The following is a 23,685-nucleotide window of genomic DNA, read 5'->3' on the forward strand; positions in this document are numbered from 1 at the left end:
CACGACTTCATCCTTTCATGCAGCGATTTCTTACTTCATCAAGTGACAGCGATCTCGATCAAGCTTCAACACTTAGCGATTTTGACAAAGTGAATTCATTCAAGGTCAGTGCACTCCATCAAAGCAAGGCAAATTCCATTCAAAATTAGCGAACCTTTTATCATCCAAGTCAATCGCCATTCAAGAACAGCGAATTCATCATTGCTAATCAGTGAATTCAATAATAAGATCAGCGATTCTATATCAGTAATCAGGCAAACATCAGTATTTGATATCAAAAGTGCATCAATACAAGGGCAATTTTTTCCAAATTGAAGTTACCAGTCAGTTTAGAGCTTGTTTGTAAGTCCAAATCAGGTTTTACTTGACCATTTTCATGGAAATCAGACCTTAATGATGCCGGTACAGCTTCGGGTTCATTATGTTTAAGAGGTTTCATTCATAACATGATTCTTCCATCACATTTTGATCATCTAGCATGCTTTAAGGCACAATTCATTTGATTAGATGATTATTTTCAAGTCTAGGGTCTATATCCATGCCTAGGGTTTTAATAATTCAGTGAGATTTCAATAATCTTATGTGCTTTTAGAAGGAATTTCTAACCTAGATGCATTTTGGATATTGTAGACATTGAAATCATATCAAAACCCTAACTTAGACACCTTATTCAGGTAGAACATGGCAGCCCCGAAGGCAGGAGCAGTCTCAAGGCAAACTCTTATCAAGGAGGACTCAAGAGGAGCAATGCTCAAAACCAAGATCACATCATTTTGGAGCAACGTAGGAGACACCAATCTTGGTCAAATTGACATGAAGAAGTTCCAAGGTCCCCTATACACAAGCAAGCCATCCGGATTCTCAAAGAAGATGATTGAGAGTGAGATAGTAAAGGCAACAGGTTTCCTTCCAGCCATCCAATGCAATGAATTGATAGTTGAATGTCCTAGAGATTACGATGCCAACAGCTGAACAGTAGTAGCACATGATGGTAGAGTACTTGCCTACCTATCCAAGAAAGCTATCAGCGAAGCCTTACACATCAAGGACCACAAAGACATGATCTACAAGAGCAAAGAAGGACCTCAAGCAGTCTATGGGGATGATCCCGACAGATGCCTGGGTATAAATCAACAAGTATTGGGTATTGAAGACTAGACCCGACTTATCAAAGGTACCTAGCAGGTTGCACAGAATTGATTTCAAGGAAGAATTTGGTGATTTGATCACTCTACTCAATTGAGTTACAAGAAGTCCTCAAGCATATCAATTTGAGAACTGGATGTTCTATTTCATGGAGACAATATCAAATGGAAAAGAAAGGATCAATTGGGAGAGAATCACAAGCAATAATGTTGACATACAGTTGAAGAGATTCCAACATACTAACACATTCTACATGAGTTCATATCTCATATATTCACTTGCCAAAGCTCATGAGTACGCATGATTAATGTATAGAGGTCCAATCAAAATGGGAGCTGGAGAGATGTGAACATGCAAATCATATACACAGCTAAACTATCCTAGCAAAGCACATTACAGGAGGGTGAATGATGCTTTCACCATGCATATAACAAGAACATTGCAAGGCGGCATACATCAAAGGCTATCCCCACAAGCAAAAGAGTTTGTGAAGAAATTTCATGCTTGGTATATCCAATTTCCTAAGTTCACCTACATAAGAATTCAAGGACGCTCATGTCTTCCCTACATGCTACCACGCTATCCTACCGACAAAATAATCCTGCTTGATTTGGTGAGACAATTGACTAGATATGATAAAGTACAAAAGAATTGACACAAGACAGGGATTACTTTTCCCATCTTAGTCGGGCAATCGTTGGAAGTGTGTCCATCCCTACATGCAACAAAGAAATCAGAAGAAGAATTGAGATCTCACTTCCTTATCCTATACTTCTCAAGAGAGAGATTTGATCCTTACGGCAACATGAGGAGAGCTAACAGAAGGAAACACAAGCACAAGCTATAGTTGGAAGACTATAGGATGAATGCCCAAGATGATATAGACATAAGAAGAAAGATGTGCTCAAGGATACAAATTGACATTGTCAGGATGTGCAAAAATTTTGACATTCCAAATCAAACACAAGATAGTGTTAAGACGCCTTCAGTCGGTATAAGAGCAAGAGAAAGACAAAGAGGTGAAAGATTTGATAAAACCAGTCTTAGCATACGCACGACGATGGGTAGACATCCAAATTCAAAAGTTGAAGAGCCAGAATGCATAGCTGACTTTCGAATTGATGGGAGAGACAAAATCCTCTAATGAAGATATAGAAAGCACAAGCGTGAGTGGAAGTGCCACCCAATCAGTTCACTCCAGAGGCTCAAAGAGGAAAGAAGGTCATAAAGAAGGATCGCCATACAAGAAGCATAAATCGAATTCAAGTCGTCCTTCTACTAGTACTTCTTCCATACAGGATGTAGAGATTAATCAAGCAGCTGATAAAGAGAGTCAATCACTTAGAGAAAACAAAGATTGTGGAGTGAATGAATCCATGGAGTCTTCAGTCTAGAATAGCAAATGTGAGAAGAGTGACAAAGGTAAGCAACCTTAAGGTCAAGACAATTCAATTCCACATGACCAAGCTAATAGCAAGGCAAGTGGAGATGAATATGTGGACATAGAGAATGACAATGAAGAAGTAACCTCTCCACGCAGAGAAGATCAGCAACTTAAGGAGGTGCAAGTAGGAGAAGAGAAATCTGCTATCCCAGCATGGCTCAAGGAGAGATTAGCAAAGGAAGTCATAGTGATAGAAGACAAGCCTCAGGATGATCTAAACAGTTTCCTAAACTGAACTCAAGAAACAACAGAGAAGAAGAAGGCTACTAAGATGTCGAAGATAACAAACGAAAGTGCAGGATCTCAAGTGATACAAATTGTCACTCCAAGAGTAGACAAGCCTAAAGATGAGATCACGATAGAAGATTATGACTTGGAGACTATTGACTTAGGTCCTCTTACCACTGAACAGGCGATTGGAAGACTTGAATAATACAATGAAGGCAGACCATGATATGTTGAAGTTGGAAGTACAGGAGAACAAGAAACTAGAGAAAGAAGTGAGTGCATTGAGAAGCTACCTACAACAGTTCAAGGAACCGCTAAGGCAACATGATCCTTCAGTTACGCCACCACTATTGCTTCCTCCAGACTCAGTTGACAATTTGGAGAAAATGAGAACTTCAGCTCACCTGATGGAAAGTTGGATAAATAAGACTTTCAAGAAGACAAATGCACTTGTGAAGGAACTAGTAAGGATATTTGATAAAATCTCAAGTATTCTTGAAATAACTCAAATCCTCATGGCAGCTTATGATACTTTTGTTTTCACTAGAGATTACACCATGTCGTGACTGCAAGCAATGAAAAATTTACCCAGGCAAACTTTGGTGAATGGAGGAGTGTTGAAAGATGGACAGTCACCTAATCTCCAGCAGTGGTATAACTTGCTCCAAATGAGGAAGGTCATCTTCGAAGATATCAGCAGTGGATGCACCCAAGTGGACGATGCAATAAATGTGATACATGACGATCATGGAGGTAGCCGAAATCATACTTGAGAAGGAGATGAATGAAGGAATTCACATAGATGTCAATCAGCTGATAGAGAGATAGATCATATTCTTCGGAACAGCTGGATCGCCTTCAGAGAAACAGCTGGATGACACTCATTCATGGTACTTGCCAGCAAGACTAGAGACTTCATGCCAAGATGAGAGAAAACCTTTACCTCTGCCTTAGACGAAGTGAGCTTCATAGAAGAACAGTTGAAGAACATGCCTGCTACTCCCATAACCGAGATTGAATTCAAGACATCCAGATTCATTGAATTTGCAACAAAAAAAGGATAAGGGAAACAAACTTCTAGAAGAAATTTTGTTATGATCCCAAGTTGCGTCATTTTTCTTATTGAAGGATTTTTCCTCGAAGTTTGTGCCCAATGGATGTCACATTCCCATTGGATGATATTAAATAATTTGCAATAAGATTAGGTTTTGATGTAACAAACCCTAATTAGGGTTTAGGTGGCAAGATCTTGGCCTTTGATTCTGATTTAATCTTGGCCATTCATTGTATTTGGGAGCACTATATAAGCCCCACTCATTTCATTTGTAAAGGATCAATTAGAAGAATTCTGAAGATTTGTTGCTTGATGCTGCCAGAATTAATAAAATCATTGAAGTATTGGTGACTTATTGTGTTTCGGAGCATTTGCTTGTTTCTTCATCCTTTTAAGAGAACTTAAAATTAAAAAGACAAAAAAAAAGAGATAGAACAGAATTTGCTTTAAGTATTTAGATGAATCAAAGATGCATGTGCATGATTAATATTGAAGCTCTTATTGTTCATACTTATTTCATCGATGGTGAAGTATCTTGTGTAGTCGACTGAACTCAGTTTAACCAAGCTTAACTTCAATTAAAATTTTATTGATATGCTTCATCTTGATGGTATCTATGTTTGTAGTAGTGATTTGAAAATCATAAAGCTATCCCTAGAAGATTGCACTAGCCTTGTGAAGTTGTCCATTGTCTTGCATTCTTAGCATTAGTAGAGCATTCCTAAACCTTAATCCTTTTCTGTTTTTTAACTTTTTTATCAAAGATCATTAGTAGTAGGAAAGTGCAATATTGCAACATCATTCGTAGAACACCATTCCTTGAGCTTGAAGAACAATTATGTAAGCTCCTTTGAAGGTACAGCAAGCACATCACACCATTGAAGCTATCCAACACATCAAGCCCTAACATTGTAAACCTTGAAATCGCCTCAAGTGATCCTTTCCGTGTTCAGCATTTGAGAAGTCTTTGTTCAAGAGACGATAGAATATTCAATACTTTATTTTGTGTTCGATAGTCGCATGAAAAACACGTCAACACAACCATGCCTGCAAACTGTGCATCATCATGATAACGTAATAGGCCTGAACCATCACAGGTTATCAGCAACATATTGGTAAGATCAGGCTTCATCAACGGGCTTCCTCAAAAGTATTTCTTATGATTAAGAAAAGGTTTGTGAGAAGTAGTTCCTCTCCCCAGAAAGTCACGAATACACCTTTGTAGATAAGGAATAAAAACTAGAACTCCCTCCCACCTGATTTGCATTCCAAGCCCATATAGCTTTCCAGGCACTTCTACAAATCAGCATTGTGTCAAGTCACTGTCAACAACTGTCTCCAGACACTGGTTTTGAACAGACTCCATCAAAGTCTGAATTTCTATAGTCAATTTATTAACAATCAGCTCTCCTCCCCAATCATGGATTGGGGCTCTCTGCCTCATTGGACTTCTATGTTTATATGGAGATGACAAATGCTTCCATTGGAAAGACTTAAAAATAGAGAAAAACAAACCTACATGATGTGCATAGAAACATCACATGCATATAAATGCAACAACCAGGAAAGGAATGATTTATAAGCCATAATACTTGTTGAAGGTACAACAAATGGAATAATCCATGGTTAATAGTTCTTTGGATGAAAATTGCTAAAATCTGAACGGATGTCCTCCCAAGAAGTTCCTATTAATTGATGCCAGTCCCAGTGGTGACAATCAATGATATTAAGCTTCAGCCCTCCTGTTTAATGTATATAAGCATCAACTGATGCAATGAGTGTCAAGTGGATCATTAGAGCTCATGAGAAATGGGCTATTGTGAATCACTACACATGAAATATTTCATTAAGATCGACTTAATACCAAAAACACAATTGAGCTTAAATAAAGTTTTTAACAATGACTCACTGCAGAAAAAACAAATACATTTAAAAGAAAGAGCTAGGGAGACCCACAAAATTAATGATTCATGAGGAAGAATACCTGCAAAGCTTTTGCAAATGGAAGTGCAAGCGAAGCTGGCTTGACTGTGGAGAATACTACACAGTTAAGCACACCAAACCTGAAATAGTATTGGGATGGGTGACCTGCCAGAATATCCAATTTCCAGTTGCACATCTTGGTAGTGATGATTGACAATTTAAAACCGTTCAAAGGTTAAAGTAGCTAGTTTTAATCCCACTACTTTGCCCATCAAAGCTCATGAGAAAAAGATTATTGTGAACCACTACACATGAAAGGTGGGTCAATAAAAGTGACTTGAAACTAGAAACGCATTTGATTTCCAAAAATGATATTTTATATTGATGCACAGAAAAAAATATCAAATGCATACAAGTGAATGTATGATCTTGGGAAAGGATGGTATCCCATAAAGTATTTATGAAGTTAAGCCATGATTCTCCCAAATACAGTTACTTGTCGCGGGATCAAGAGTGATCAGAGACGCTTGACCATTTAGATTCTGAAGGCTGTCATTTCCAAAGTCCAATCTTTAGAAGCTTCGCACATTTGCAGACAATAGGATTGTACCTCTCTTTGTGAGTTGCCATTAGAATACATATGACTTGATTAAAGTGATTAATGATGAGAGTCAAACCTGTACCTGACATGCATCACAATGGAAATTGATGCTAAACAAAATAGTGTTAAAAAGTTGAGACAACTACAAATCAGGCCATTGGCATTTGGCACATGAATTGGAATTGGTGTTGCCATCAATGTCTAGTTTGGCACTGTCAGCCCTAACACAAAGGACGATTTTGGCACAGTTGACACTGACACAGATTTGGCAGAAATCCTAAAAATAAAGGTTGGTGCAAAATTCAATATTTACTTTGGAATGGACAATTGGCAACACTTTGAACATAGTCTTGCTCGTACAGAACATATTTTTCAAAGCCGTTCATGATAATATGTTACACTTTTAGTGGTGTTATATTTAAGGCTTATAATAGTTCAATTTGTGTATCCAACCCTCATTATCACATTTTAAATTGTGAATACTATTTGTTCAACACAACACAACACACCGAAACACCTTACAAGCAAAGGATGTTCAATGATATGAAACAAATTTGAATAATCAAATAAATAGAAACTATCCTTGATGACATACCCGTTACACTCAAGCGTCGGTGAAGTCCAAAAAATACTACTGGTTGAAGAGGAGTTAAAGCAATATGCACTTCTGTGCCTGAACTCAACCTATCTGCTTTCTTTTCTGGAGAGTATAACACAAAGGTGTGCTCTGTGTCGAAATCACATGATCTGATTGTGCCATCCTACAAAACACAGAAAACACTTGAATCTTAAGCTATAGCAGGTCCATAATGTCAAACATCCTCAATGCACCAGAAAACACAGTCGCGATTTATCAATTTATCCACGGGACCTTAAGTTCACAGTGCACTTTTACCATGGTTGAGTAAAAATAGAGTAACCTACAATATAGAAAGTTGTAATAATGAAGGGATGCAAAAGCAAAACAATGCAAAAAAGACGTGGGGTGTTAAGAATCAGAAACTGCAGATGATAGGTTATAAATTTTGGGTACAAAGTGGCATCCTATGAGATGACACCCTGGGAGATAGGACTGCCAATTGCATTTATAGCATGGTCAACTATGATATACTATCCAAATTGTACACAACCGGTGACTCATGATTAAACACATTGTCAATATCAGAACAATGAGAAAAACAAAAGGAATAGAACAAGGAGAGGCAATCCCTTTAACTTGGAATTCAACTAACAGAACAAAATGAAAGTGAGAAAGAGAACAAAGTGTGCATGCATGTGAAAAAGGGAACAATAAATGTACATTTGTAACAAACTAATGTACACATAAGTCTGGAAGGTTAAGTTTAATCAACACAACATTGATCAAGAATGGTGATTGAAAAAGGCCTAAGAGCTCAATACAGAATTAGGACAATAATTTGATTGACATTAGAAGATGAAATGGATCAAATCGCATGGTTTAGCTATATAGAGAGAAACGGTGGAAGCATATAAATAAGAAAATCTAAGCCAAACAAGAAACAAAAGACCAAAATCGGTTATCTAAATAAGTCTCAATGACAGGTACAAAAAAAATAAGATAACAAACATGGTATAGATTATAGAATAAGAATCTGCAGTAGAACTAAAACCAACAGTATTCAAATAAAGATCACTAACTCTAAGCACCCTCCCTTCTTTTATCTATCTTTAAGATCCATTCAAAGACATGCTTTTCAAAATCCCTTGATGCTTTTTGTTCAACATCAAAAACAGATGATTTTCCTTCCATATCCATCTTCAGTTGTAAAATTGCACAGACAGTGTGACTCTCAATTTTTGGTTCAAAAACATCTAGTCAATAGTAAATGTATTCTTCTGACCATGGTCCAACCACATGAAGAATTAAGAAAATTGTTCAGAGCATTTTTCAAAACTACTTTAAAAAAAGCATAGCACAAAATAAAATTATCGCTTCCTAATGTCTCCCTAGAGGGAATCATTCTATTTCTATCTATCTGCCGTTGGATCATTTGCTTCTTCTTGTTTCTACTTCTACCAATTTCCTCCTTGACTCCTTACAGTTTCCATTTTCATTAATTCATCTCTTCATGTCAACTTCTCACAGACATTTTTTTTCAGCAGTTCAGCAGCTTTAGATTCAGTTCACACTACGGGCAACCCTCAATATTTTAATCCCATTTCAAAGACAATGGCAATTAAATAAATCTTTCTCTGATTCAAACTCAACAAAAATATTCAAGCACCAAAATACAGTTACTGCATTACTAAGAAATTAAAAAAAAAAACAATTTTGAAACAATTGCCACAGTCAGTTGTCTGTTTAACTTAATATTAATTTTGAATATGACATGCTCGAAACAAACATAACTGTTTCATCAAAGGTATCATTACCAGAAGAGAGAAAAATTTTAAAAGATTTCTGCCAAATACCTTTCAAAGTAATGCAAAATTGTTTATTCCTTATATGAGTTGAGTATCTACCAACCTCGAGCACTGCAATTACAATATGGCCACCTGCTGGACTGTAGGACATCTGTACAACTGGTGCCCCAATGTCTATGGTCGACAGCTTACATCCAGTTAAAGCATCAAATTCTGCAGAGATCACAATTAGATGTTCAGAAAGAATTACATTGCACCAATCATGACTAGCTGATGCATAAAAAAAGAAAAGAACGAAATGGAAATTGCAGCATGTACTAGTTCTATCCCAGGAATGGCAGCATGGAGATACTATATCAATGCCTGAATCCAGTTTAGGCATAATCTGTCTGGATAAAACTTGTAGCAGTGTAATCTATATTTAATTAAAAAGTGATATTTAATGTCCCACTCTCATAATTCCTTATTTTGTGTTAAATAAATAACCCTAACACACAATAATAATTGCATAGTTGATTACTGGGTTGTTTGTCCTCACCACTTTATGCTTATTTCTCCTCAGCTAGGACGGGGGATTGGGAGGAGGAGGGCAGCAAGGTTTCTTCAGCGGATGATAAAGAGAAGGTGGAGGATAATGAGGTAGAGCTTGCTTCTGCTGCTTGGTGTGCTTTTAAGGAGGGTGTCAAGATGAATGACTTTAAGAAACTTTCCAATATCTTGGACACCAACCCGTTGCCTTTGTCTCTCTCAAGATCGGGAGCTAGGAGGCTACTGGAGCTGGGGAAGGGAAACACCTTTTCTATCAGAAGATTTCATAAGTTTTTTGAGTCAGATGTGTGGGTCTTTGGCTTCTTTGGTTCAGTGGATCAGTTTATGTGTCCAGTTTTTTTTTGTTAGGCATATTATGTTAAGCTGAAGTTTGGTTACTTTGGCTTAAGTTGGGTCTTTAATGATTCACAGAATGTAACCTTTTTTGAAATTAATAAAGGGAACTACCCCCATAAGGTAGTACTTAATTTAAAAAAAAAATTGCATAGTTGATCATAAATAACACGAAAGATCTGAGTTTGGAGTAGGAGGTTGATAGGATAGGGAGAGAAGGCCTGCAAGAAGAGAGCTGAGACAAAATGGTTTTCATATTTAGCGCTATCTGCAACTGTGCAGAAGAGACACCAGAAGAACAATTGCAGAAGCCTCTTTGATTGTGAGGAAATACAAGGCAGTCCATACTCCTGGTGCTGAGAAGATGCTATGGGGAAGGCTCACACATACATGATGGGATGATCTATAGGCACTTTTTAGGTCCCATGTTGCAGACAATTGGATCTAGAGAATGGGTTCGCCAAGTTGGGAGCCAACAGGTAGTGAGCTACAACTGGCCGGCAGTATCCAATGCACTGGACGAAATTGAGTTAGCCATGTTTGATATGGACAAGCAGGGTATGAAAGGGAAAATGAAGAAAGCTTGGGCAACTTTCAAAAAATGTGTTAAGAATGACGATTTTGCCTCAATGGGCCTGGTTTTTGCCACAGAAAAGGATTTATTCTCTGATGATCAGAAGCTGAGAATCTATGATTTTGATGCAGGAATCAGCTTCTTTGTAAGAAGTATACCTAATGTATCTATGGTGCAGAAATCTGCTTCTTAGAGAAAGAAGCATACTTAATGTATCTATCTTTCGTATTTTGAATAAAAGGGAGCTACCCCCGTAATGGTAGTACATATCAAAAAAAAAAAATTATCTTAGAAATTATAATTTTAATCAAGATTGGCTAACTCGCCAAAATAAATGAGTCAATACAGTTTTTCTGCTTTGCGAGTTTTTTGACTTTAACTTGCCAAAAAACTCGCTTGAGTTTTTGCAAAAAACTCGGGTACACTAAAAAAAAGAGGCCCAAACACATCAAACAAATTATCTATTTTTGTTTTTTCAGGTCAGTTTCATTCTCTTCATCAGGATATATACATGAAATATAACATTTAAGTATAAGTCTTTTTTCTTTCTTATACTTTAAGTTATATTTCATATATATATTGGCAGGATGTTTGAGAGTGGTTTCAGATCTCTAGGAGTTATAATGCAAATTCTAGGTTTTAGAAGATCTTTTAATTTTTCAGACTTAGTCAAATTTCAGTAATCAGTATGCTCCTATCAACATTCTCTCGCTCTCTCTATCTCACTCACTTTATCTGCCCCAAATTTTAGACCTATCTATCTCCCTATCACTCTTCCTCTATCCCCCTCTCTACCACACTCCATCTCACCCTCTCCTCTCTCCCCCAAGATCTAGACCTATCTTTCCACCCCTCTTTCACCCTCAAAACCTGGCGAGGGGTGCTACTCTCAACCTAATTTCAATTTGTAGATGCTTGGTGCAAAGTTGGGGTGGAAATACCCCACATTTCAAAAAATTTGCCCTCAATATCTTATGTCAACCTTGTAGTTCATCCAATTGTGAGCGCAATTGGAGCTTGTTTGAAGCAATCCACAAGAAGAAGAGGAGCAAGTTAGTGCAGAAATGCCTCAATGACCTTGTCTTCGTGCAATATAATCTACGATTGCGCGTAAGGAAGGTAGAGGGAGTAGAAGGTGGTCCAATTGACTTCAATGATATAGATCTTTACAGTGATTGGACATCACAAGAGCAGCCTCCATTGTTTTTTGAGGATGACATCACTGATTTGGAGAGGCAGGCTATGGAGGAGAAGGGGGGTGGATTTGGTTTCACGCTGGATGACATTGAGGAGGAAGAGGATGAGGATGAGGAGTCATTGCCAGTGCCAAAAGCAGGTGGAGACATAGCTTCATCCAGGATGGAGGACAAGCCAGCCATACCGAACGAGGAGGCACAGTCACGCCCACCACAGACTTCTAGGACTAGACCCTCTAGTTCTACCTCTCCCCTAATTTTTGCTAGAGCTGGGAAGAGAAAGTTGAAATTGTAATGATGTATTTACTTTTGGTTTTACAAAAACTATTTACTATTTTGCTTCCAGGCTTCCAACCATCAACATTCCTCATGAGGATGCGATTTTGTAGACACTTTGCATTTAAATATATCTAGAATCAGCTTGTTTCTTTTGTGGTCTCATTTATTGACTCATTGGATGTATCTTCTCATTAAATTTTGCAAAAAAAATGCATTTTTAATTAAATTTAAGTGCGTTTTTAAGTTGCTAAGTTTTTCTGAGTTTTGCCCGAGTTTTTTTTTCAAGCCTTGGCGAGTTTTGTCGAGTGGCGAGTAGTTCATCTATGATTTTAATTATATAACTCGGAATTAAAGCGTATGATGTGTCTCTTGATGCAGGATGGCCAGTACAGTGATGGACCCAAGTATGGGACAAGGGGTCCAAATGTTCAGATTATAAAGCATTCTTTGATTGTTTTGTCATGAGAATCTTGATGATGTGTGGGGTCAGTCTGCCAAGGCTCCCAAAGGATATAATAAAAATTTTGAGAGTAAGAAGTGCAAGGGCAGAAAATGTTTTATACCCTGAGGGAGCATTCAGCCACAATTTTGGGAACTTCTTCTTCTACTCTAATTGTACATTGATCAAAGTGTATGGATGCAATCAAGCACCCCACATGTTGCCCATTACAGTTTCTCCAAGACTAGCCTTCATAGAGTTAATATGGCAATTACTATGGATGGAAAAGGATCAAATAAGGACAGAGAAAAAGGGGCAGCATCTCCCTCGGGTAACAAAGTACAATGAATTCATTGTGGGGTGTGATACCCTAGAGAATGTGCAGAATTTTGATGTGAATACATACAGACTCAAAGTCAGCCACGCTAGGCATTTTGATCCAGAGGGATACATCAATGATGTAAGAGTCAACATATTGAAGGTGAGGGGTTTCTCTCATCAATATGATGAGAGAGAAGACTTAATTAGAAATGCTAACCCATCTGAGGCCCTCCAAAGAAGAAGAAAGTGGGAGTATTTGAATAAATTGGAGAGGAAAAGGAGAGAAGAAGATCCTGATTCAAGGGATTTTTGTCAAACCTTCAGAATGACTTTGCTAGGATGACATGCAAAGTCAAGACTTTTGATGACAAAGGAGCAGGCCCGGAGGCAGGCTACGCAGCCAAACGAAATCCTTGAGGAGAGGCCAACATACAATCCTCCTGCTACTGCAAAAGATAAAGGGAAGGCAATTTTGACAAGTGAATTTTCACAAGATGCTCCCCAGCAAGATCCCCAAGGGATGAGGCAATCAAGTGACAAAGTAGTCAGGAAGGTTGAAAAGGGAGGCTAGAATTTCAGATTTTGCTGATGTCGTTGAAGAAGAAATGAATTCCAGTGTGCCACCACGTTCTCCCCCTCATGATGCCTTCAGAGAAGATGAAGTTGCAGAGGTATTAATGGACATGGGTAGGGCAATCATCCCTAGTGTCATCCCTGAAGATGAGGACATTGATGAAATGGTAATAGCTTCCAAACAATTCATGTCAGATTGCAACTTCATTAACACGAATGAATTCAAATCCTTTTGGCTGTGGGAGGAATTGAAAGGTTTGTCTAAGGAGGACATACAAAATTTTGATAAGAATAATATTAAATGCACCCCTCAAGAAGCAAGAGAATTAGTCAAAAGCAGCAACATATTATTGATGCCAAGGTGGAACCTGGAGAAAATTTTTGTTTTAGATCAGGTTATGCGGCAAGAGGAACAATTTATGCTCAAGAGTTTGGAGAACGTGGGTCAGGGGTCAACCCCAACATAAAGGCATTTGCAATGTGGGCTAAAGGCCCAAATACAGATAAGCCCATGGTCTTGCATGGAGTAGAAAAGAGAGTTGGTGATGTAGTTGTTAGGACTTAGGCAGATACAAGTGCACTGGAGGCTGCCACCATTTCAATGCATACGGCTCATTTTGCTAAATTGGTTGTAGAAAAGGAAGAGAAAAGACACGAGAGGCTCAAAGCCTTACATGTTGCTCTCACTGCAGACCACAATAAGCTTTTCATTGAAAATGCTAGATTGAATATTGAGCTGACAAAGAGGGATTCCACATCCTCGGTAGGGCCCAAACCAGAAGAATTGAAGAAAATGAAAGAAGAGTTGCAAAGGATGAAAGAGGAGACAGAGAAAAATTATTTGAAGTCAACAATCCTACAAATCTCAAACAAGGTCTTGGACAGATTGGACGAGGTCCATTCCTCCTATTCTTTGGTGTCACAATTATGTGACCAATTAGATGATATTCTTTCATTTTTTCAGCCCATTAGGACTGATCGGTTCCTAAAGGCACAGCAATTGAAAAAAAATCTTTTGGCAGTCAAAAATGACCCCAAGGCACCCCAAAATGTGGGGGCTACATGGAAAAACTATAATTTGTTAATCAAAGAGCTCCCCCACGTGGAGGAAGAAAGGAAAACATTGACAGAAAAGATTGAGTAATTCAAGGGCCTGCAAAAGTGGGACATTCCCACAATTCTGACAAAGGATGGGCAAGTGAAAGATCTTGTCAAATGGAAGGAAGACTTCAAATCAGCAGTTAATGTAGTCCTGGAGGCATTAGCCAATGAGCCTAATCAAGAGAATACATATCGTTTGATTATTGACAAGATCATCGATGTGGATTATCTGTATCATAAATTCACATTGGAAACTGCCACCATGTCGGCCCCAAAAACAAAGGATGCAATGAACAGACTGCAGAGTTTAAAATCCTTTGTCTAGCCAACCAATGAAATTGAAGCATGGCACAAGAGGTGCTGCTCTTTGGAAGAGGATCAACCCGAGGAGGAGTAATTAAGGCTGTATCCATTTTGGTATTCCTTTTTTGTTTTTCCTATGCAGGTTTCCAATTTTGGCAAGCTGATTGGAGTACTCAACTATGGTGCCTCAATCCAAGTGCGCCTACTCCAGCTTTGAGATCCAAATCCCCATCACGGTCAGTGCAAGTACTGAAGGGACTACCTAACAAAACTCATCAGAGATGCCACTCCATCTTCCAGATGCAGTGCTTGCAGCCGATGTAATTAATGAATCATGAAGTTTGCACACAAGGCTTGTCCTGAGCTACTTTGTAGCATTTTGTAATCTGTAGCTAGTGAAATTTTGACATGTGTCACACTCGGCCTGAAGCTTGTTTTGCTCCCTTGTGAATATAAAAGGGCATTCAGGGCTAGTGTGAGGGGATTCTGGAAAAAATTCTAAGTAGTATGTAATAGGAGCCAGTTTAAGGGAATAGAGAGTGAACATTTCCTTTCTACAGATGCCCGTTGTTATGATGTATGCTTATACTCTTGAAAATTAATGAAAGAAGATCATTCTCAGATTGTCTCATGCTTATGTCCACATGTTGTATGAGTTTTTGTGTTAATGACATATGAATTTGTCTTCCTCAAGTAGGAATGTGTGATTTTGAATGTGGGTCTCTTTTAATGAAAGAGTTAAAGTCTGTTTTCAAGATTACTACAATGTGTGTCTGATTGAAGTATTAGTCATTTTGTTATGATTTTCCAAACAAGTTGTGCAAGTCATAATATGTTCATCAGTGCTTATTGAATATATATCATAGCAAGTGTTGACTATCTACAAGTTGGACTCTATTTACCCACAATAGGCACTGGTCAGATTCACGGTTTCAAAAATCATTCTTATTTCACCTTTTATATTCTTATTTCACCTTTTATCTTTCTACAATAGGAGTAGGAGTAGAAATGGTCTTAAACCAGTCTCAATCGCTGAGTGAGTGTTAGTATGCCAAGATTGTAGCCAAAATCTGAGGTATTGATGCTTTCCTTGGTATATTTTCATTGAGACATCTGCTTATCATAACAGTGTCAACCAATATGTATGCTTAGTATTTTAAGGCATTGTTAAGGTCTACCCGCCTTGGTTTTGCAGAGCCAAAAGTGTAGGAGTATTCAGTCCTGAGGCTAAAACCCATTCATTGGCCAAATCCAACCTTGAACCTATAGATAAGAAAGTGACTAAATCTTTAGGGTTTAGGGATCTATTGATTTGGGAACCAACATGAAGGTTGTTGTCTCTAAGTTTTCCTTGTGTAGCGATATGTCGGCTTTCAACCTTAACAACCAAGCATGTTACAACAATCAATTCCAGGTGGAGAATTTGGTCTTGGAAGGTTATTGAGACTTATAGAGTCACTTAAACTCAGGTTGGGCCTACAACATTGAGAGTTTTTGTCACGAGAAATCTTGCAATGGGACTAGCAGGGGTTTATTCACCATAACTATCTTGGTACAAGCTTCCTCATTACGCTCAAATCGGGTCACCACAAGTCAGCATCAACATACAACAATTGATTTGGCATCACCTAAACTTGGAAACACAAACCTACACTGGTCAAATAGGCAAATCACACCTGGAACTGCACAAATTGGAGGATAAATTGACAAACAAGGTTAGGGGTTTTATCCTAACCTTGGAGGTTGCTAGGGTTTTCAACTTGGCAAGCAGAATTTTAGGAAAACATCCTAAAATTCTTGACAATTCTCCAAATAATTTCACCCAGATTAGGAAGAATCACATTTATACCCCTTTTTTTATTTTACAAAACATGTTGGACAAGGGTAGAAAGAAAAAGGGGTCAATCCCAGCAAAAAAATATTTATTTATTATTAATTATTTGTTTTTATTTTTAATACTATATAATTAATATTATAATTTTAACAATATTCATTATGGATTGCACTGTGTAAAAATTTTCATCATCAATGTTTCGGATCATACTACATGATGATCCATCATTAGGATAAAATTATTTGCTTTCATCTTGATGATGGATCATGTAGTATGATCCAAAACATTGATGATGAAAAATTTTACATGGTGCAATCCAGAAATGAATATTGTTAACATTATGGACTGTGGAAATCACCTGACTTTAATATAATAATCATTAAATAGTGTTTAAAAACAATGTTACTTATTAAATAAAATAGGCTGCCTAAATGGCAGGAACATGACAAGCTATTCCAAGTAAATTGTTCTTTCACTTGTTTATATGTTTTAGAGTACCCTTCATGACAAGCCAAAGGGGTATCATGATATGCTCTCAAAATTCTTTCTTTTATCTTCAATCTTGGGACTAGATATATTCGGTCCTTATAGAGAATTAGCTCCTCAACTACCCTTTGCATGTCGTCTTGCAACTTGCCTTCCAATATGTCATTAACCAATGTATCTTTGGCATACTCTACTAATATAGAAGTTTTTTTATCAACAAAAATAGCCATCATAGAGCATAAACGAGGCCTCCAAGTCAAAGCATTAGTAACCACGCTATTCTTTCCATTCACATACTCAATATCAAAATCATAAGCATGTAACTTGCTTGCCCACTTTTGCTACCTATCATTCAAATCTTTTTGGTTCAAGAAAAACCTTGGACTGCTATGGTTTGTCTTCATTGTGAATTTCCCACAAACCAAGTAATGTTTGAACTTCACCAATGCATGCATGATGATTGGCATCTCCTTGTCACAAAAAGAGTAATCTCTCTTGGACTCCTTGAGCTTATGGCTCTCAAATGCTATTGGGTGTTTATTTTGCATTAATACTACTCCAATACCTTCTCCTAAAGCATCACATTCAAATTCAAATGGGAGTGAAAAATCAAGGATGGCTAACATGAGGCATGAACTCGTTACCTCTTTGAGCTTGTCAAAAATTCATTGTGCCTCTTCACTCCATGAAAATGCTCCCTTCCTAGTTAAACCTATTAGTAGGGTAGCCAATTGTAAGAACCCTTTGACAAACCTCCCAAAAGACCTACAAAGTCCCACAAATCCTCTCAAATGTAATAAAGTCTTAGGTTAAGGCCAATCCACTATCACCTTGATTTTCTCCTCGTCTAGGCTGATGCATTGGACATTGATCTTATGCCCTAGATAAAAAATCTCAATCATCCTAAACACACGTTTGGATGCCTTGGCAAACAGAAACTACTACTCAGGTATTCCCAATACCTCGTCTATATCATTTAAATGATCCTCCCAAGTTTTACTATAAATCAATATATCTTAAAAAAAAAAAAGAAATTTCCTTAGCTGCTCGCTAAATACTTGGTTCATGCAAGATTGGAATGTGGCTAGAGAATTAGTCAACCCTTGAGTAGAAACTCGAAATGCCCAAAGTGACATTTGAAGGCTATCTTGTGACATCCTCCTTCCTCATCTTATCTTGTGGTACTCGAAATGCAAATCAATCTCAAATAAATATACCACTCAGTGGAGTTCATCAATCAACTCATCAATTTTGGGGATGGGATAGTGGTTCTAAATAGTCTTTTTATTGAATGCCCTATAATCAACACACGTTCTCATAGAACCATCCTTCCTTTTCACTAATACCACAAACGAAGCAAAAAGACTAGAGCATGGTTGTATATGTTCCATATCAAGTAGCTCTTTAATTATTTTCTCAGTTTCTACCTTATAACCTCTCAAAAAAGATATGGTGTAGTGATGACCAGCTTGGAACCTTCCTCTAATTGTGTGAATTCCCCAAGTGGGTGCAACCATTGTACCCCTAAAATTACATTTGTCTCACTAATGCCTATCACATAATCATCACAAATCTTGTGCCTACCCAATGTGATGTCAAGTTGTTGTATCCTTTGTGTGCATAAAAGAGTAAATCCATTAGCCACAACCACATTAAAATCCTCAAAGTTATTCATATTCAATTTTAAACTAGTCACTAACCCCTCATCAATGAAATTATGGTAGCCCCAACTATCAATTAAACTTGTTACCTTATGTCCCTAACGCACTCCTCATGCATGGAAGGGGTGATATCTAGGTCCTACTGAAAGTGTCGTGAGTGTATTGTTGTGACGTTTTCACACATCGCCCCATAGCAAATGGGGACCCCCTCTTTTCGCTAAATAAACCAAGTCTTTTGCAATTTGTGTTGTCTCCCGACCCTAAGGAATGAGTTGTAAGGTCTTGTCAGTCTAGATTTTGATCTTTGAAAGTAATGAAATAAGTAGGGAATGGATTCTTAAGGAATATACAACCTAGACAGGATACAATCTTAATATCGTCATCAAGTTGAGAATTAGGGTTTTGATGTATTGAGAAATGCATTGTGCTTATTGCTTTATCCTTTGAACTTTGCATTTTGCTAACTATGAACTTGACTGATACTTGTACTTCCCAACGTTTCCTTGTCTTTTTCAGGTAAATTGCGGGGAGCAAGACTTTGGATGTTGAGAAGAGGACATCGTTGAGTGGATGATATCATCATCCGAGGAAGAGATTGCAATGATAGAATAGAGAATGCACAGACAGAGGAATGGAATGATGGATATTTCGCTAAGTGTCAAGATAACCCTGAGAACTGATATGAAGAAATGAAAGAGAAACAACCATAATTTGGCTAAGTCTAGAAAAATTCCTCCCCAAAGGTGAAAATGCGCTCCAAATCAAGGAATTCAATGTTTGGATGAATGAAGATAATTTATGCTAAGTCTAGAAGCAAGCAGTGTCCTGAAGACTCGAAGAAGAGGTTAGTAACCTTGGGCATAGTGAAATTTTGGCTAAGTGTTGAAAAGAGGATCCTTCAAAGGACCTACCAATGAAATTTGAGCATTTTCTGAGAACTTACTATTTTTAGTAAGTATATTTTTGGAAGGTCTATTCTTGGCAGCAAGTGAAGCACTAACTGCAAAAAGATCCTAAGTGTCTAGTTCTAATCCGGAAAAGCAAATAAGCAAGCAAGTGATCAAATTCTATCTAAGTCAGGAAATCCTCCTCGGAAGGACTGAGCATGAAATCTATTCTTGGGCACAGTTCCCAAGAAGAGGAGGAATTTTCCAAAGATCCTTCTCTACCACTCCAATGCGCCAGAAATCCCTACTTGGGCACAAATCACATGAAGTGGAGGAATTTTCCAAAAATCCTTCTCTGCCACTCTAGTGTGCTAGGAATCCATCCTTGGGTGCAAATTCCAAAGCAGGGAGGAATGTTCCTTGCAAGCAGAAATCCTTCTCTGGGTCCAAAATGTGCCCAAGTCTCCAAAAAGGGAAGAAATGACAAAATTCGACTAAGTATAGGAAAATTACTTCTTCCCCCTCCAAGTGCACCCAAGTCTCAAAAAGGCATAAAAACTTCAAAACTTGACTAAGGCATTGGAAATTCTTCCTATCACTCGAGAATGTGCCCAACCTCATGAAGGGAGGAAATGATAAAAATTGGTTAAATGTTTGAAAAGTCTTCCTTCCCCCTCCAAGTGTGCCCAAGCATTCATAAAGTCATGGAAATTGAAAATTTGGTTGTGTTTGAAAATTCCTCCTCCAAGCCTAATATGCGCTAAAGCATTCCAGAAGGTATGGAAACTCAAAATGTGACTAAGTGTTGGAAAAATCCTCCATGCCATCTCATGTGCACCCAAGCATTCTAAAGGAATGGAAACTCAAATATTTGACTTACAAAGAAATTTCTTCTCCAAGCTCCAAATTCACCCATCTCCAAAATGTCAGAAAATGATAAAGCATCAAGGATTCATCTCTCCAATCCAAAGACAACACCAAGGATTCATCTATCCAATCCAAAGACAACATCAGGACGTCAAGAGGCGTGGAGGTCCAAGATGAGCAGATCCAGTTTATGACATCTAGGTTCAAGAAGAAATCCAATCTCAAGAAGTTCATGGAGGAAGAATTCCAATTCCAAACATTCAAGGAAGACATACAAAGTTCTTGAGATCCAGTTCAAGTATGAAAGACTTCAAGAATGACAAAATCATTGACAAGGGATTCCAATCCATTCCACGAAGGTGAATTCCCAAGCAAATACATGGAAGGAATAAAATGATCAAGGGCAATTTCAAAAGAAGTTGATCAAAGTTAGAACCTTGGTCTAGATGATACAATTTGGGAATATACTCCATCACAATCAGTCAAAATGGAATATTCTTCGTGATGAGTTACCGGGTTCACATGGTGTCCAACATGCTGAGGTGGCACCCCATCACCTTCTCCAACCAATCAAGTGTTTCCAAACCATCATGACCAAATTCATTGCATTTGCTGCCAAGGCGTGCTATTTTGGGCAGTGAGCTATTAAATACTTAGTGGGTGTGATATTCTAAGTGATGGGCTACTAAATGCTTAGTGGGCGTGTTGTCTCATTAATGACTAAGACCCACTACTTGGCCCCACAAAGGGTTCATTTTGATCAAAGCCCTAATTAGGGTTTGCATGGTGTACTCTTGGCCCTTGATTTCAGATCAATCTTGGCCGTTCATTTGTGGGAGGATCTCTATAAAAGGCCATGCCTTCTCATTTGTAATTCATTAAATGGTTAGCTCATTAGAAGTAGAGAGCTCTTGCTCCTTAGAGTATAAGTAGAGTAAGAGAGAGAAGACATTGTTGTAAGACTTGGAGAAATAAACATTTGATTTCATTGAAGATAGGGTGGATTCATGTTTATTTCAGCTTGTTGCATGGTGTTCTAATTTCTCAATTGTTGGACGAAGTACTTTGGTTTTAATGGAGAATGTGATGGTGTTTGATGAATTTACATGGCTCATACTTTTTGCATCTTATTGATTATAAGTTGCAGTGTAAAGTTAGCCTGAGCCTTTTATATGGATGCTTAACTTCAATCATTGAATGTGCATTGTTCGTTATGATGGTGTTCATTATGATATGAAAATTATTTGCATAACCCTTGGAAGATTGCACCAATTCTTGTAGAGTTGTACTTAATCTTGGTAAAGCAGGACTTGGTTATTTGGAATTTGTCCATTGGAACACTATCCATTGATATCATTGTCCTTAGGATTAGAATCAGGTTTCTCTAACCCTTTCCCTTTTTACTTTCAGTTCATTTTAATTCAATTTGTTCGAAGCAGAAGCATCACAGAATTGCTATATCCGATGATGAAGTTCCAGCTACAACAAAGAACTGAAAGAATGATCCAAAAGTAAGTCCCTTTGTGTTACCAGCATATCACAACGACCATTGAGCTTATCCACATGTCAGGAACTAACAGAGAAGAACCTTGGAGTCACATGTATAATCTTTCGCAATCGTAGCATACACAAGATTTTGCTCAAGAGAGGATAAGTATTTTAATCTATGTCCCATCAACATGTACCTCCAAAAGGCTTCTCTACTTCCTAATCCTCATGTTCAACCTCCTTCAAAACACCCTCAAACTCAAACTCTTTTGCATTTGAACCCTCCTCTGTGACTACCTCTATGTAACAAACATATCCTTTGCCTAAGCATTTATGCCCTATCTCCCACTATTCTCTACAAGAAAAGATTAGTTTCTTGCTCCAAAGCTCATTCTTAGATTCTTCCAACTTGTTGGATTGAGGAGGTAATGCCTTTGGCTGCAAAAAATCCTTGTGAGATGGTTGCCTATGCAACCCTAATGGTACATTCTTGGAATAGGTCTTGTTCTTAGATGTGTTATCTTCCAATTTTAAGGCCCTTCAAATAGCGTCTTGTGGAGATGATGGCTCAAAAGCTATGACCAACCCCTGAAGTGACCATGAAAGCCCTTTGATAAACAAAAACTTAAAGTCTCTAAACTGTAATATCCGGCACCATGACTAGAATCCTTTGAAATTCTACTACATACTATTCTATGGTACCCTACTGCTTTAGTTGTGTCAACTCCCTAAAGTTTATCTCCAAGTCTTTCCTATCAAAGCAGTTTATGAGCCTCTATGTGAAATCAACATATGTCACGATTTGATGATACCCTTGAGTGATTAGCCCATGATGCCACCATTCAAGTGATGTACCCTCGAAGTGAAGGATGGCAAACTTAATGGCTGCATCTTCTATCATGGGGCTAGGAGAAAGATAGGTAACCACTCTTTGGACCCATGCTCATGCAATGACTTTCCTTGAACCATCAAAAGTGGGGAAAGTTAGCTTACTTAACCTTTGTTGTTGATATTTGTTGGGTTGTATTTTTCTCTTCTTGAAATATTCCTTGCCCTTGCATTATGAAATCATATAAATGGAATCTATCTTCTAATATTTGGATCAAGTCTTGAGTATGCATCTATGCACTCATCCAAAGTCATTTGCTGCCATATTTGGCTCTTCCTCTTCTAATGTGTACTGTCCCCACTTTGAAATACAAGTTAATAGTAAATAATAATAATAAAATTTGAAATTAAAATATACAATTATAATTAAATTTTAATTAAGTTAATGAATGGTCAAAAGACAAGAAATGAAAAGTTGTGACTCCCTCAAACATGAGATATAAAAGGGAGAAGAGAACCTCATTTGAGGAGGATAATTTGGAAATCAGAAGTGCAGATCTGATTTAAATGAGAACTGCCAAACTGATTGTGAAAGGTTGTGTCCCTTTCAAAGGGCAGAAATTATAAAGAGCCGCACTCTTTCAAAGGGTGCTAAGGGTGAAAGGGTGTGTCTCTTGCCAAAGGGCATACATGATGAAGAGGTGTGACCTCTCCCCCCACATTGAGTGATACAAAGGAAAGGAATCAAAAGCCTCCAGTGATATGACCAACAATCAGACCAGATCAGCACTGTTATTAAGTTACAGGCATCAATTAGCCATGGGGAATTGGATCATTTATAATAAATTATATTGGGTTATAGAATAAGCAGATCAACAGAATCATCAACCAGCAAGTGGGGTTATATTCTCAGCCATAGAGCAATTAAATCATCAATGAAAATGTCTATATTGAATGATCAATGGATTGAAAAGCAAGAGATCAGATCTGTATGAGATCAGATCAGACATACAGATCTGCGATCAGTAATAAGCACACTGATAATCATAGAAGAGAAACAATTCAATTAGCATCACTGCTCATAAAGAGCAGATCAGTCATAAGATATAAAGCAGATCAAGTAATCATTCCAGATCAAGCATCAAAAGAGACAAGCAAGTCAATCAATCCAAACAGAATATCTGA

At 37.8% G+C, this 23,685-nt stretch overlaps 1 protein-coding gene across 1 annotated transcript in view; it reads right to left on the reverse strand.

Moving 5' to 3' along the window:
- LOC131029704 (uncharacterized) overlaps positions 1–23,685 on the reverse strand; it is an 88,013-nt gene that overhangs the window by 60,796 nt on the left and 3,532 nt on the right. Inside the window, exons 2-3 of the mRNA XM_057960305.2 lie at positions 8,885–8,994; positions 6,992–7,157 (exon numbers count right to left, since the gene is read on the reverse strand). Coding sequence (XP_057816288.2) covers positions 6,992–7,157; positions 8,885–8,994 — 276 coding nt within the window. The remainder of the gene's footprint in view (positions 1–6,991; positions 7,158–8,884; positions 8,995–23,685) is intronic.

Source organism: Cryptomeria japonica, chromosome 9, assembly GCF_030272615.1.
Source record: "Cryptomeria japonica chromosome 9, Sugi_1.0, whole genome shotgun sequence".
Classification (NCBI taxonomy): Eukaryota; Viridiplantae; Streptophyta; class Pinopsida; order Cupressales; family Cupressaceae; genus Cryptomeria; species Cryptomeria japonica.